We start from the raw sequence: 12,553 nt of genomic DNA on the forward strand, positions 1-12,553 counted from the left end.
TACATTATTTAAACAATTGTGTCAGGGTGTGGGTATTTTTCAGATAATTTTTGATCTTCTATATTTGATTTTCATGTTTTCGTTCTTGTGTTAAGCTTGTTCTTTGTGTTTCTTTATAAGATGTTATTATGTGCCCCCTGTGTTGCCGGTGCCACTATTCACCTGCCCTCAGCTCAGTAGTTTTCCAGTCAGCCTGCCACGCCCACTTCACCTGTTTCTAATTACCTGTTAGTCTCAGCTGTTGTTAATGTCCCTTTCACCATCAGCCCTTTATATTCAGGCCCGGTCCCAATACTGGCACTTCCACCTTTGTTCCACCCTTCAAATGTGTGTTCATGCTGAAGGGTTTGAGAGCGTAATGTGTCCTAATTCTCCGGAGTGCTCTTTAGCCCCGCCCCCTTTGTGTACTACATCCGCCCTTCAGCTAAGCCCGCATCCAGGGGGACTTCAGAAGTATTTACCCACAATTCATTGCTGCATGTGACTTTTTGATATTTTTTTTTATTATCTTTATTTATTGATATTGAAAGGGTTTTTGATTAAAAGATGGATATATGGCAGTGGTGACAGAGTAAGCTGCGTCTGTCATGAAAAAAGCAGTTTTTAAATGTAAAGTATTGAAATAATTCTTGTTTCACTCTGCTGTACAGGTGTGAATACTGTCAAACTTTGCTCTGTGTTCAACAAGTCAGAACAAAACACATTTAAACAGCCAAATATCTCCTGCAATGATTTCAGAAAGCAAAAATACCTAAACTGTACTTTTAAAATTGTACTGGCACCTTCTTAAAATACCAAAACAGGGACCGGTCCGCCATGTTGGATGTCACAGTTACGGCCCAGAGGTGCAAGTCGATGACGTAACCTGTACTGTCCCAGTTCTTCAATGTCTGCATGCTTGTAACCTGCGCACACGAACCCTTCTGAGTACAGGCTTCATAGAGGGGCGTAGGGTGGAGTGTGAGTATTGGGACCGGGCCGCAGTCACTTCCATCCCTTCCTAGCTGGTTCATTGTTGGTCTTATGTCACAGTCAGTTCCTCTGCTTATGCCTCCTCTCAATCCTTTGTGTAAAGTTTTTTTTTTGTTTTGTTTTGTATTGCTGCCACGACAACCTTTGTTTTCTCTTTTTAATAAATTACTTTTGTTTTTATGAGAAGACGTGTCTGCGCTCTGGGTTTCTTTCCACACACCCTGTCAAATAGTCAGCGTCTCTGAACGCTCATTTTTTAACTTCCATCATATTTGGACACATATAATTTCATCAGGATCCCTAAACTTTCGTTGATAACATTAAAAGAGTTGAAAATATTTTAAAACGGCACTTCAAGCAATGTTTATTATTCTACTGAAAACTGGAATTGTGAACTCCTGTTGAAGCAAAATACTGTATTTTTGTCTCAAATTGGGCTAAGTAAAAGTTACACTACCAACATTTTTTTGTAAATATGGTGCTTATAACATTTTGATTGTTGTTACAATAAAAAAAAACAAATCAGTTGTGATGGTTTGTTGGTTTTAAATGAGTTATACTCGACTACAATCATCAGCACCTAATCAGTGGAGCAACTGCTCCCCCACTTTTCACCTTTAAACATCTACTATATCTCCTGGCAATCAGAAACATGTTCACATTCTTCAGAATTTATGAGTTAACATTTTTACTTACAAAATAAAACCTTCATTTTAAAACTAATTGCTAAATTCTGGGCTCCCCACCATGTGCCTCTCATTACCGCCTGCATTGTTTGCCAGTAGTCCACCCGCCTCGTTCATTGCTGCTACAGTCTTCAAATGGCTGAAACTCTGTTCATTGCCTTTTATTATTTATAGTTTCATTATTATTTCACCGTACAATTCTTCCGCAAATGTTATTAGGAATACTGTGTTTATTATGCTAAAAATGATTGTAAATGTTGCACACCCTTTGGGGGAAGGGGGTAGAATGAATATTCATTTCCTGTATTTTTAATGAGAAAGCTTGCTCCTTGTACAATTTTTCTTGCTACAAATTGCTTGTTTGTGTTAAGATTTGGGGTTGTTTTTTGTGTTTCTGATTCATGTTTCAGTTTGGGTTTATGGTTTCTTTTTTTTTTGTAATTTAGTTGTCTTCATGTTTAGTCTGGTCTTAGTTCAGTTTTTGCTCCTTGTTTTTTGTATTCCTCTCATAATTCACTTCTCTTCAGTTTATCACTTGTTTTCCTGCCACACCCATCTTCACCTGATCTAAGTTGTAATCACTCACCTGAGTCCACTTCCCCTAATGACCCTCTGTCTTTAAAACCCGGTCATCTCCTCCACTTACTCAGACTCACACGCTGTCTGGTTCCGCCCATGTCCTGCCTCTCATGTTTGGATTTGTTTGTGTTTTGTTTTTGTTGCCATGTTAGCTTTTGTTTTTTTGGTTTTCTGTTCTTTATAATAAAAAAGTTTGTTCCTGGAACTATCAGCATGAATCTGCTCCATCTCTACCACACCTGACAGTTTGAATGAATTCACTTTGTTTTTAGGGGTTCCTTTGTAACTCTGAATAGAATAGTCAACAATCTTTAAGCAATATCAAGTTATTCAAGAGCAAAAGACATGTGTAGGATCATAGATATTAGTTTAGGTCCCTTCATGCTGCTCTTACAAATATATCAGGCTGGAGCTCACATCGGTGTGTGTGTGTGTGTGTGTGTGAGCAATTCGGGGCTAAATATGATTTATGCAAACAATGTGCTAAATTTGAGTTTCAAGTGAAAGTTCTACAGACGTCCAAAATCTAGTTTCAGATCCACATTGGAGCTATTTTTACAAAACAAACTTTTTATTTGTCATTTCTAAAAATATCCTTGTAAACACAGCCCTGTTTCTGGAGTTGTTTACATCCACACGGAGATGGAGAGAATGAGCCAAACTGCTGTAGTAACTATGCTAAAAATACTCCAGAAACAGAAAAGAAAATGTGGAGCAGGCACAATAAGCTTCCATAAACTGTAAACATAAAGGTGTGGACATAATGGGTGTTTTTCAGCCCCAGTGTCCAATGAGGGAAGTAAATAAGTTACCATGTGTCAGTCTTCAATAACGAGTCCCATTTTTTTTAAATGTATGCTTGATGTATATTGTAGATGACAACATGTCTGCAGTATAGACATAATTGGTGCTTAATTTATTTTTTTCTTGATTTTCCACCCTCATTTCATAACCTAATCAGGCGTCCATGACTACGTAGTTACTATTTGTAGTTTGGGATAATTAGCAATTGCTAGTTAGAATAGTTATAACAAAACCTACAAAAAATATCACTTTTATGTAGTTGAAAGATGTGAAAACTAAATTAAAAAAAGAAAAGAAAAAGATGTCTTTTAATCCTCCTATTTTGTGTCAAATTGACCTGAAGTTAAGAGGGCTTCTCTATCTCTCTCTCTTTTGATGGCTTCTGGTAGGTTAAGGAAACTTTTATAATCCATTAAAGGACAATGTCTGATGAAGAAAAAACTGTTAAGCAAAGTAGGTTTGGATCTAGAGCAGGATATGTTATTTTAAAAAATAAAACTTGCTCATTGGTCTGCTCTGACATGACAGCTGTTTGAATTCATTTTATGTTCCACCACATGCATTACATAAACCTGCATCTGATTCTCAGCATAAGAGCAACAAGAAACAACCTGACAGTGGAGCTTAAAGCCTGGCTTTGCTGTGCAGTTTTCAGCTGTCATAAACAACTGCTACATGTCACACTGTGAGCCTGAAATTCTTAAATCTTGATAGTAACCCATTTCACACTCGACAACATCAGACTGTATGACTGTCACGAGAATCTGACCGATATCAGTCTAACAATAAAAAGAAATTAAGCCCTGATGTTGACACTCAAATTGTTATTTTTGGACTCTAACTAGAGAGGAGAATTAGGCAAAAGAGACAGCTGTGGACTCAAGGCTGGGAAAAGAGGTCAATCACAGCAGCAGTCTCAGAAGATTTCTGACACTGCTTGATATTTGTTGTAGGTCATCTTTGGTTGTGAGAGTGCTGACTTGGCTGTCAGTTAGCATGTGACACTGAAAGGGCCACAGACCAAACATTTTCTTACATTTTTTTTAACAGCAAAAGATTTTATCTAAGATGATCAAAGATCGCACAGGGTGAATCTGGCTTAAAACAGCAAACATGAGACATTAGCAAGACTGACATCACATCTGTTACATCTATGAACATAGGACAAAGGAACCCTTTAAAGTTTGACTCCAAAATGCCACCTTTATCCACCCCTGTAAAAAAAGGCTGTAAAGCTGCATGTGAATGAGATGGGAGGACAGTCGTTCTTTGAAGTTTAACCTTTGAAAATAGCAAAGTTTAATTTATTCCAGCCTTGTAAGGACAATTTGGAATAGTTTTGCTGCAACGATGCGAGCCGGGGGTCTTGGCATGACATGCGGGTGGTGCTGGAGCTGGCACAATTAATGACACAAAGGTCCTTAGAGCATTTGCTCTAATGGAGCACTTACAGAGCACTAAAGGGGATAAAGTGGCCACACAAAACACATCGAGCTTTCACCAGCTTCTTCTGCCTACTTTCCATTTTCTTTTGTTTGACAAACAATGGCAGAAATGGAGGATGTAATGCAGCATTCAGTGACAATAACAAGCTCTGTATCCTACTATTGTAGATTCAGCCAAAAACAATGTGGAGTCCTTTTCAGGTTTCCATTATAAGCTTACAGCCAGGTCTTCAGACAGAGTCAGTCCATCTAATGCAAAGGTTTAGAAATAAGATCTCATGGGGGTGCACACTGCTGCTGGCACCAGAGAGGCTGCCTGAGATTCACTCGAGCTGAGCTGTAGGTAAGATCACAATATCTGAAAGCAGATGAAAGGCTCAGCAGAGCTGTATTTTGCTCGGCATTGCTTTGCAAAAGCTTTAGGGTGAGTCATGAGGTCTACTGCTTCAAGCTTATGGGCTCTTGTAGGATCTTTGGACTCACTATGGTACAATCTGACCTGAAAGCCCACATGTACTGGCACACAGATATAAAGCTATGTCGTGGGTTTGCCCATGAAGGCACAGTTGAGACTAACAACATGTGGAGGTGTCTGGTGACTGGTAAAGCAGAGGGTCAACCCGTACAATATTAAAACAGGCAGAAAAAAAAGAAAACAGACGGAGAAGTAGGAGGTGAAGCAAGTGGAAAATTAGTAATGAAAGTTTACTTACATCTATGTAGTTTGCATTGACATATTCAGAACTGGGGTCTGCAAGCAAAGACTGGAGCTTGACACGATGGCGATCATCTGGAATGGAAATCAATAAAAGACATATCAGGCATTTTTGAGATCACACAAAAAGTTTGTTTATGGTGCAGTCTCTCAAAAACTGCATAAAATGTGTTTACTCCAATCTAAACTATTTAAACCAAATAGGAAACTGCTGGTGTAGATTCTAAGTTCTCCAGGACATGGCAAATTCCCTCAAAAATAAATATAAAATATATTATTTGAATAAAACAAGAGAATTTCTATTCTGTAGTTGAAGACCTCCCTAACTAAATAACTTTCTCAATTTAAAACTGTAGAGTGTGAAGTTTCAAGGTTTAGGCTGCATGAGAAGTTCTGTTTATGTAGCTTAATTCACATGCAGATTAATCTCACTCCCCTTCCACCTCAGGCTGGTCATTAGGATGTTTGTTTGTCTGGCTCACAGAGAGATGCTTTGATCGAATGCATGACAGTGTGAATTAGAGCGAAAATAACTGGGTAATCAGGCTTATTGCTCCATTGTCCATTTCAGAAAGATGAAATCTCATTTCCCGGCTTCTTTCAACATTCCTTGCCACAGAACAGGGAGGAATAGAAAAACAAACGTAAAAACATTGTCATTCCTTATGTTGCTTGAAAGTCTGAGTAACAGATTTTTATTCTTCCAAACACAACATCCCAGTGCATTTCAAACCTAACAGAACTCTCAGACAGAGGTTGGTCCACCCTGAGGACAAAACACCTAAACACTAACTGAGCAGTGTGGTGTCTGCAGTTCAGTGCAGTGAGGAATGTCCAGAACTCCTGGAGAAACCAAACTCTTGGAGAAACCAAACAACCTCTCCACAGACGCATGGCTCAACAAAAGAGAGCCACCTCTTCTGGACAAGACTCAGCAGTTCACCTACACCTCAAGGATAGGGGACACTCCTTTGAGGAGCAAAATGTTCAGATTTTGGACTGAAGTTTAATGTTTGGAACTCCACACTCTCCAGTTTTAAACTGAGAAAGACCCTTAGATGGGAAGGTATTCAGCTACAGAATAGAAGTCTATTTGTTTTGTATGTGTGTATATATAGTGCTGGTCCCAAGCCCAGGTAAAAAACACTTTTGCCAAAAAAAGCAAGCGAGTTCATCCACGCGACACCATACTGGATCAGTCGAGGCCCAGGTTGCTGGTGGAAATTGCACCACTATTAGTCGAAGATCATGAGGAGGCAAACGTACCAGGAGACAGAAGGACAAGAGGAAAGACAGAGGGTTGCAACTCTAAACGTACGTACAATCACAGACAAAATTAGAGAGCTGGCTGACAGGATGCAGAGGAGGAAGGTAGATGTATTATGTGTGTAGGAGACCAAGTGGAAGGGCAGCAAGGCTCACAGCATTGAGGCAGGGTATAAGCTGTTTTAACCATGCTGTGGATAGGAAGAGAAATGAAGTAGGGGTGGTTCTGAAGGAGGAGTTAGCAAGGAATGTAGTTGAGGTGAAAAGAGTGTCAGATAGGGTGATGAATCTGAAGGTAGAAGTAGGTCTGATGCTGAATGTTGTCAGTGGTTCTGCTCCACAGGTTGGATGTGATGTAGAAGAGAAAGAGAAAGTCTTGAAGAATCCCAATGAAGTGATGGAGAGTATTCCCAGGGAGGAGAGAGTGGTAATCAGAGCACACCTGAGTGGACATGTTGGTGAAGGAAACAGATGAGATGAGGAAGTGATGGGCAGGTTTGGTGTTAAGGAAAGGAACCAGGAAGGATGGATGGTGGTGGATTTTGCCAAGAGGATGGAAATGTCTGTAGTCAACACCTATTTCCAAAAGAGGGAGGATCACAGGGTTACCTATAAGAGTGGAGGCAGGAGTACACAGGTAGACTACATTCTGTGTAGAAGAGGTAACCTGAGGGAGATTGTGGACTGTAAGGTTGTGGCAGGGGAAAGCATGGCCGGACAGCATCAGATGGCGGTGTGTAGGAGGACTGTTGTAGTGATGAAGAGGAAAAGAGTAAAGGCAGAGAAGAGGACCAAACGGTGGAAGTTGAGGAAGGAAGAATGTTGTGAGGAGTTCAGGAAGGAGCTGTTAAAGGCTCTGAGTGGTAAGAAAGAGCTTCCAGATGACTGGGCCGCTACAGCTACAGTGATTAGAGAGACAGATAGGAAGATACTTGATGTGTCATCTGGACAGAGAACAGATAATAAGGAAACCTGGTGGTGGAATAGTGAAGTGCAGGAAGTTATCCAGAAGAACAGGTTAGCCAGGAAGAAATGGGACAGTGAGAGGACTGCAGAGAGTAAACAGGAATATATCTGGAGAGCCAACATAAGACAAAGAGGGAGGTAGCAAAGGCAAAACAGGAGGTATATGATGAGTTTTACAAGAGGCTGGACGCTAAGGACGGAGGGAAGGACTTGTATCGACTGGCAAGACAGAGGGACCAGGCTGGAAAGGATGTGCAGCAGGTTAGGCTTGTTAAAGGTAGAAATGTTCTAATAAGAGAGGAGAGTGATGGGAAGATGGAAGTACTTTGAGGAGCTGATGAATGACCAGAATGAAAGGGAAAGAAGAGTAGAGGTCATAGAAACTGTGGACCAGGAAGTGGAAAAGATTAGTGAGAATGATTTTCAAAAAGCTTTAAAGATGATGAAGAAGGGAAAGATGGTTTGGATATGTGCAGAGGAGGGACAGTGGGTATATTGGTAGAAGAATGTTAGAGACAAAGCTGCCAGGAAAAAGACAAAGTGGAGATATATGCATGCAGTTAGAGAGGACACGGAGGTAGTTGGAGTGAGGTGAGAACAGAGGGTGCGGAAAACAGTTAGATGGAGGATAACTCACTGTGGTGACCCCTGAAGAGGGAACAGCAGAAAGAACAACAAGAGGAGTGTGTGTGTCTGTATATATATATATACAGAGTGTGTGAATATGAAAATTAACCATAATTACTCAGCTTTAGTGTGCTAACAAAGGGATGGAACAAAGTATAATTGTCTTTCTTCATTTAATACAAAGTCGGACACCAGCACCAAATATCTACATTTTATTGAATAAAACGCATTTCCCTGCTCCTGTTGGGATTACTTTACGGCTCTGTGCTGAGAACTGAACACATGATTAAAGGAAACCAGTATTTAACCAGCAGAAAAAAGAAGAAACTTACAAGATTAGCAGAATAATTGATGCACCATTAATTGCAGCAACACTAAAGGAACAGTTTGGCCATTTTTGCAGTGATGTTCTGTCAAATATCTATCAATAGTTGATACATTATCAGCAGTGACATCTGTCACTGCTGTTAAAAAACTACACACTTGTGTAAAAGAATGGTAATATTAGCTAATATCAAAGTTCTACACTTTTGTTTAGTTAGTCACTGTTTTGTCAACTGAACAACATCAATGTCAAATAAGGGCCTGCTTTGTATAATTTTTCAGGCTTATAAAACAAGTCATGCAGAGAGGCTGCAGAATGTATCAGTCTACCAGGAGTTGAGTAAACCTTTGGTAAACTTTTCTGACTAGACACACTGATCAGGACTGATACCCTCAGCAGCCTCAGCACATCTATTCTCAGCACACAGATGGAAAACAGCAGCAACCTAAACAAATGATGTCATGCAAAAGTGTACAGATTTAATATCTGCTAATGTAACTTTCTTTCACACTTTTGAAAAGGACTTGTTTTGCCATTTGCCATTTTCCTAGCCTGGATCAAGACTTCTGCCCTTTTCTCAGACTCAGTGCTCTATGACTGCTGTCACAGCTGATAAAATTCTAACAATAATAACTATTTGAAATATTAAATATTTATTTCACTTTTAAAAAGACCAGAATATTCCTTTAACTGCAGAAATTGACTTTTTACAGCTATTTTGTATTCATAGCTACAGACAAAGAAGGATATAACATTTTTGGATTGTTTATCAGTTTATTGATTATCAGTTGTTATACTGATGATACCATGGACTAGGTACTTTCTGACTGAATCGAGTTTTTCTTTTTTTACATTCAATGAAATGGTTTAATATTTTACATATTCCGGTGTTCTGAATTATTTTAATCTGCAGTACTCTAGCTCAAACAGTGATAGCAGAATTTTAAACTTTTCTACATCTATAACTGTGGCCTGTCAAACCTGAGCTTGTTGTTTCTAACCCCTCAGACAAATTCACTTGTTCTCGGGTATGGTAAACGTGTATTTTCTGTGCTCTAATGAACTTAAGTGGAGAAAAATGCTGGAGCCAGTCGCTGTTCGCAACAATTAACAAGGTGAAGGTGAACAATTTGTCTGGATCTAGGTTCCAGTTCAGACTGAAGATTAGCTGCTGTCACTGCACATTAAGAGGATGCTTTATTCCTGGACTACTTTGGCATTTCTTCAGAATGTGTTTATGTTGCCTAGCAAACCATCAAAGCTAGTTAGGAAAGCTGGAGTTGTGTTTTCAGCATTATTGCTGGTTATTCTTGTTAAAAAAATAAAACATAAATAAACACATAAAGTGTTGTTTTTTCCTTTTTTGTTGTGTTTCCTTAAACTGGAATTTTAATCCAACTGGAGTCTACCAACACATGATGTATTCACATGGATTACAGGATCTAAACTGATAAAATTTTATGTGAGGGAACACAAGAAAAGGTTAAAAAAGAAGTCTATTTTTACACTTTTGCACTTAAGAATTTCATTGTACAAAAAGCAAAGTTTTTCTTGTAATCTCACAAGGTATTGTAGAAGGAAACACAGGTCCCATTCATATTGTGCACGGCTTAAAGCACAGTTTAAGCTATTCACACACAAATAAGCTGTGATTTTCAAAACTTGTATGTGCCACACAGGTTGTTGTTCCCTTGGTCTTCAACACACAGAATTCAATAAGACTGCAATGGAAAATTGCATATTTTCTTGCAATATTGAGTCAAGTTTGAGTTGCCAAATAATCCTTAACAGTCACTGCCCAGTGAAATACTACCTTAATGGTTAAATTAGTCACTGCATCACAAGAACAACCACTTTTAAAAATGCAAGATAGGTAACAACAATTTTGGTAAGGAAAAAAAATAACCTACAGTCAAAGTTAAATTTGAAGAAGTCTCAAAAAAGCATCATGATTCATGATATAGTAAAAAAAAGGAAGACTTTTGTACAGTAACAGAACAGATTAACTATCACATTCAGAATTTTTAACAATTTTTAAAATCTACAAGAAGTTGAAGTTTTTTAAAGTTTTTTTTTTTTTCTGTGGAAAAATTAGACTAAGACTGTTGGAGACTAGTTGGTGAACAGCACGTGCCAAAATATTTCAAAATGATTGTGAGAGTTTTCAGATTCCTTGCATAAGTTGCAGAGGCTCATTGTTTTTTCGCTTGAATTTTGAGCATATTTTAAAAAATGTGAAACAACTTTTCTCTCAAAATAGTTGTGGAGATGTCAGAAGTTTCTCTATCCTGTCTCAGTTTAGTTTCTAGAATTCTACATTTCTAGATCTGCATTTTGACACCTCTGCAGGAGCTGTCCTTATGTAATGTGTTAACTAAATTCGGGAGCTGAGCCACACCTGTAATCACAGGACAAGTCGTCATATTGTCAGCTCTCTCTTTCAGCTCAGTTTGTCTTGTGCTCTTGACACCCACCCTTACTTTTTTCTCATCTGACATCCTTATTCCTTTTTATACCCTTTGCCCTTGTCATCCTTTGCTTTTAACACAACTCCATTCAGGTTGGCTGAATGTTCCTTATCTTTAGCAAAGGTACCACAATATTTATAAACTTATGTGCATGAACTCACATGAGGCCTCATACTCTGTAAAGTCCATATAGAACAGGTCCAACCCACACTGTCTGATCCCATCAGATCCACCTCCAAGACATTCAGTACAGTGGTCAATGCCTTGTCATTGCTTCCATCTTTCATCCCTACCTTGTATCTACCAACATATACTCATCCATATGTGTGTGTGGGTGTGTTTGTGGGGGGGTGTCCTAAGCTGGTCAGGATGTTTAACCATCAAAACAGAAGCCACACTCGTAGTCTACTTCTTCCTTGCCATCTAGAAGGAAACTCCCCAAATGACACTTAATCTTCACATCAGCTCAACATCCCATCCTCGCTTCCTTATCTTTAATAAACCTGTAAACTCACTTTATTGTGGTGTGGTTTCTGCTAGCAAAATAAGAGAAAACATTCAAGGCTACAGCCCCGAATGTCCAGGTCTAAAAAACCACATACATGACAAATAAATATTAACAAACTGGTCCAAATTTGTCTACTTCCATTTCTAATGTGTCCAATACATTAAATCATGAGGGCAGGTGCTACGGTGGGTACAAAGTGAGCTGAAGTTGGTACAATGTGGGTGGAGGTGGGCAACTAATTAATGTGTGATGCCTAGAATTGTTTTGCAAGCTGTGCAAAAAAAACAACAACAAAAAAAAAAGCTCTTGATTTGAAAAAAAAAAACACAAACACAGCTATATGGCTTGCTGGTCACTCGATTACAAACTTTAGGAATTCAGTGAGACCTCAGCCAGAGGTTTTTGTATTTTCTTGCAGTATTGAGTCAAGTTTGAGTCACAGCCCAGTGAGATACTGGCTTTAGTTAAGAATGACCCACTTTGGTGCATACTTTGTTTATTTGCAGATCAATGACAAGCTCAAAAAGACACAAAATACAATGAAGTAGATGAAAAAGTACAAAAGCATAACATAAATTGCAGTAAAATGATCAATTTTAATTATTAAACCATCAATGCTAATTACTCAACCCTTAATTACACATGCTTTTTACTTTTCTTTTTCCCCTAACTTGTACTGTACTGGGAGAAAAACCGATTAACGTAGGGTAAGTAGTGGAAAACATCCATCTACTCTAAAGTGAATGCATAAAAAACAAATAAAGCCAAGTGTGCAATAACCAGCAATAACACACAGGCTGGAACAGAGGGGAATAAAAACAGCTCCAATATTTTCTCCTTGTGAGCTGCTATTCAAGCGTGCACAAATACTCACGGCTGAGCAAGCTGTCGTGTCTTCCTTTGGTCTTATCTTTCTTTTTTGTGACATCCCAGCCATTGAAGAAACTCTGCAAAATCAGAAATTACAAGCTCAGTTTCAAGAAGAAAGAAGTCGGTTTGTTCTGCTACATGCAGTAAAAGTAGAGTTTACCCAGCTCTACTTTCAGACAAGAACACTTATGTGTTTTGAGCTCTCATTGTATATCCAAACAAAGAGTTTTCACATCTTTTTTTGTATTATAAATGTTTTTTTGTTGTTGTTTTGTTTTTGTTTGTTTTTAATCTACACCCCCTATTCTGTAATTTCAAAGTT

General features: G+C 38.7%; 1 protein-coding gene across 5 annotated transcripts in view; it reads right to left on the reverse strand.

The window, feature by feature from the left end:
- The window catches only part of ptprua (protein tyrosine phosphatase receptor type Ua), a 391,037-nt gene that overhangs the window by 63,407 nt on the left and 315,077 nt on the right, over positions 1 to 12,553 (reverse strand). For all 5 annotated transcript variants that reach the window (XM_017431881.3, XM_017431879.3, XM_017431882.3 and 2 more), the window contains 2 exons: positions 12,236 to 12,308; positions 5,200 to 5,276 (listed from right to left, as the gene is read on the reverse strand). In XM_017431881.3, the coding sequence (XP_017287370.1) occupies positions 5,200 to 5,276; positions 12,236 to 12,308 (150 nt within the window). The remainder of the gene's footprint in view (positions 1 to 5,199; positions 5,277 to 12,235; positions 12,309 to 12,553) is intronic.

This window comes from Kryptolebias marmoratus, linkage group LG5, assembly GCF_001649575.2.
Source record: "Kryptolebias marmoratus isolate JLee-2015 linkage group LG5, ASM164957v2, whole genome shotgun sequence".
NCBI lineage: Eukaryota > Metazoa > Chordata > Actinopteri > Cyprinodontiformes > Rivulidae > Kryptolebias > Kryptolebias marmoratus.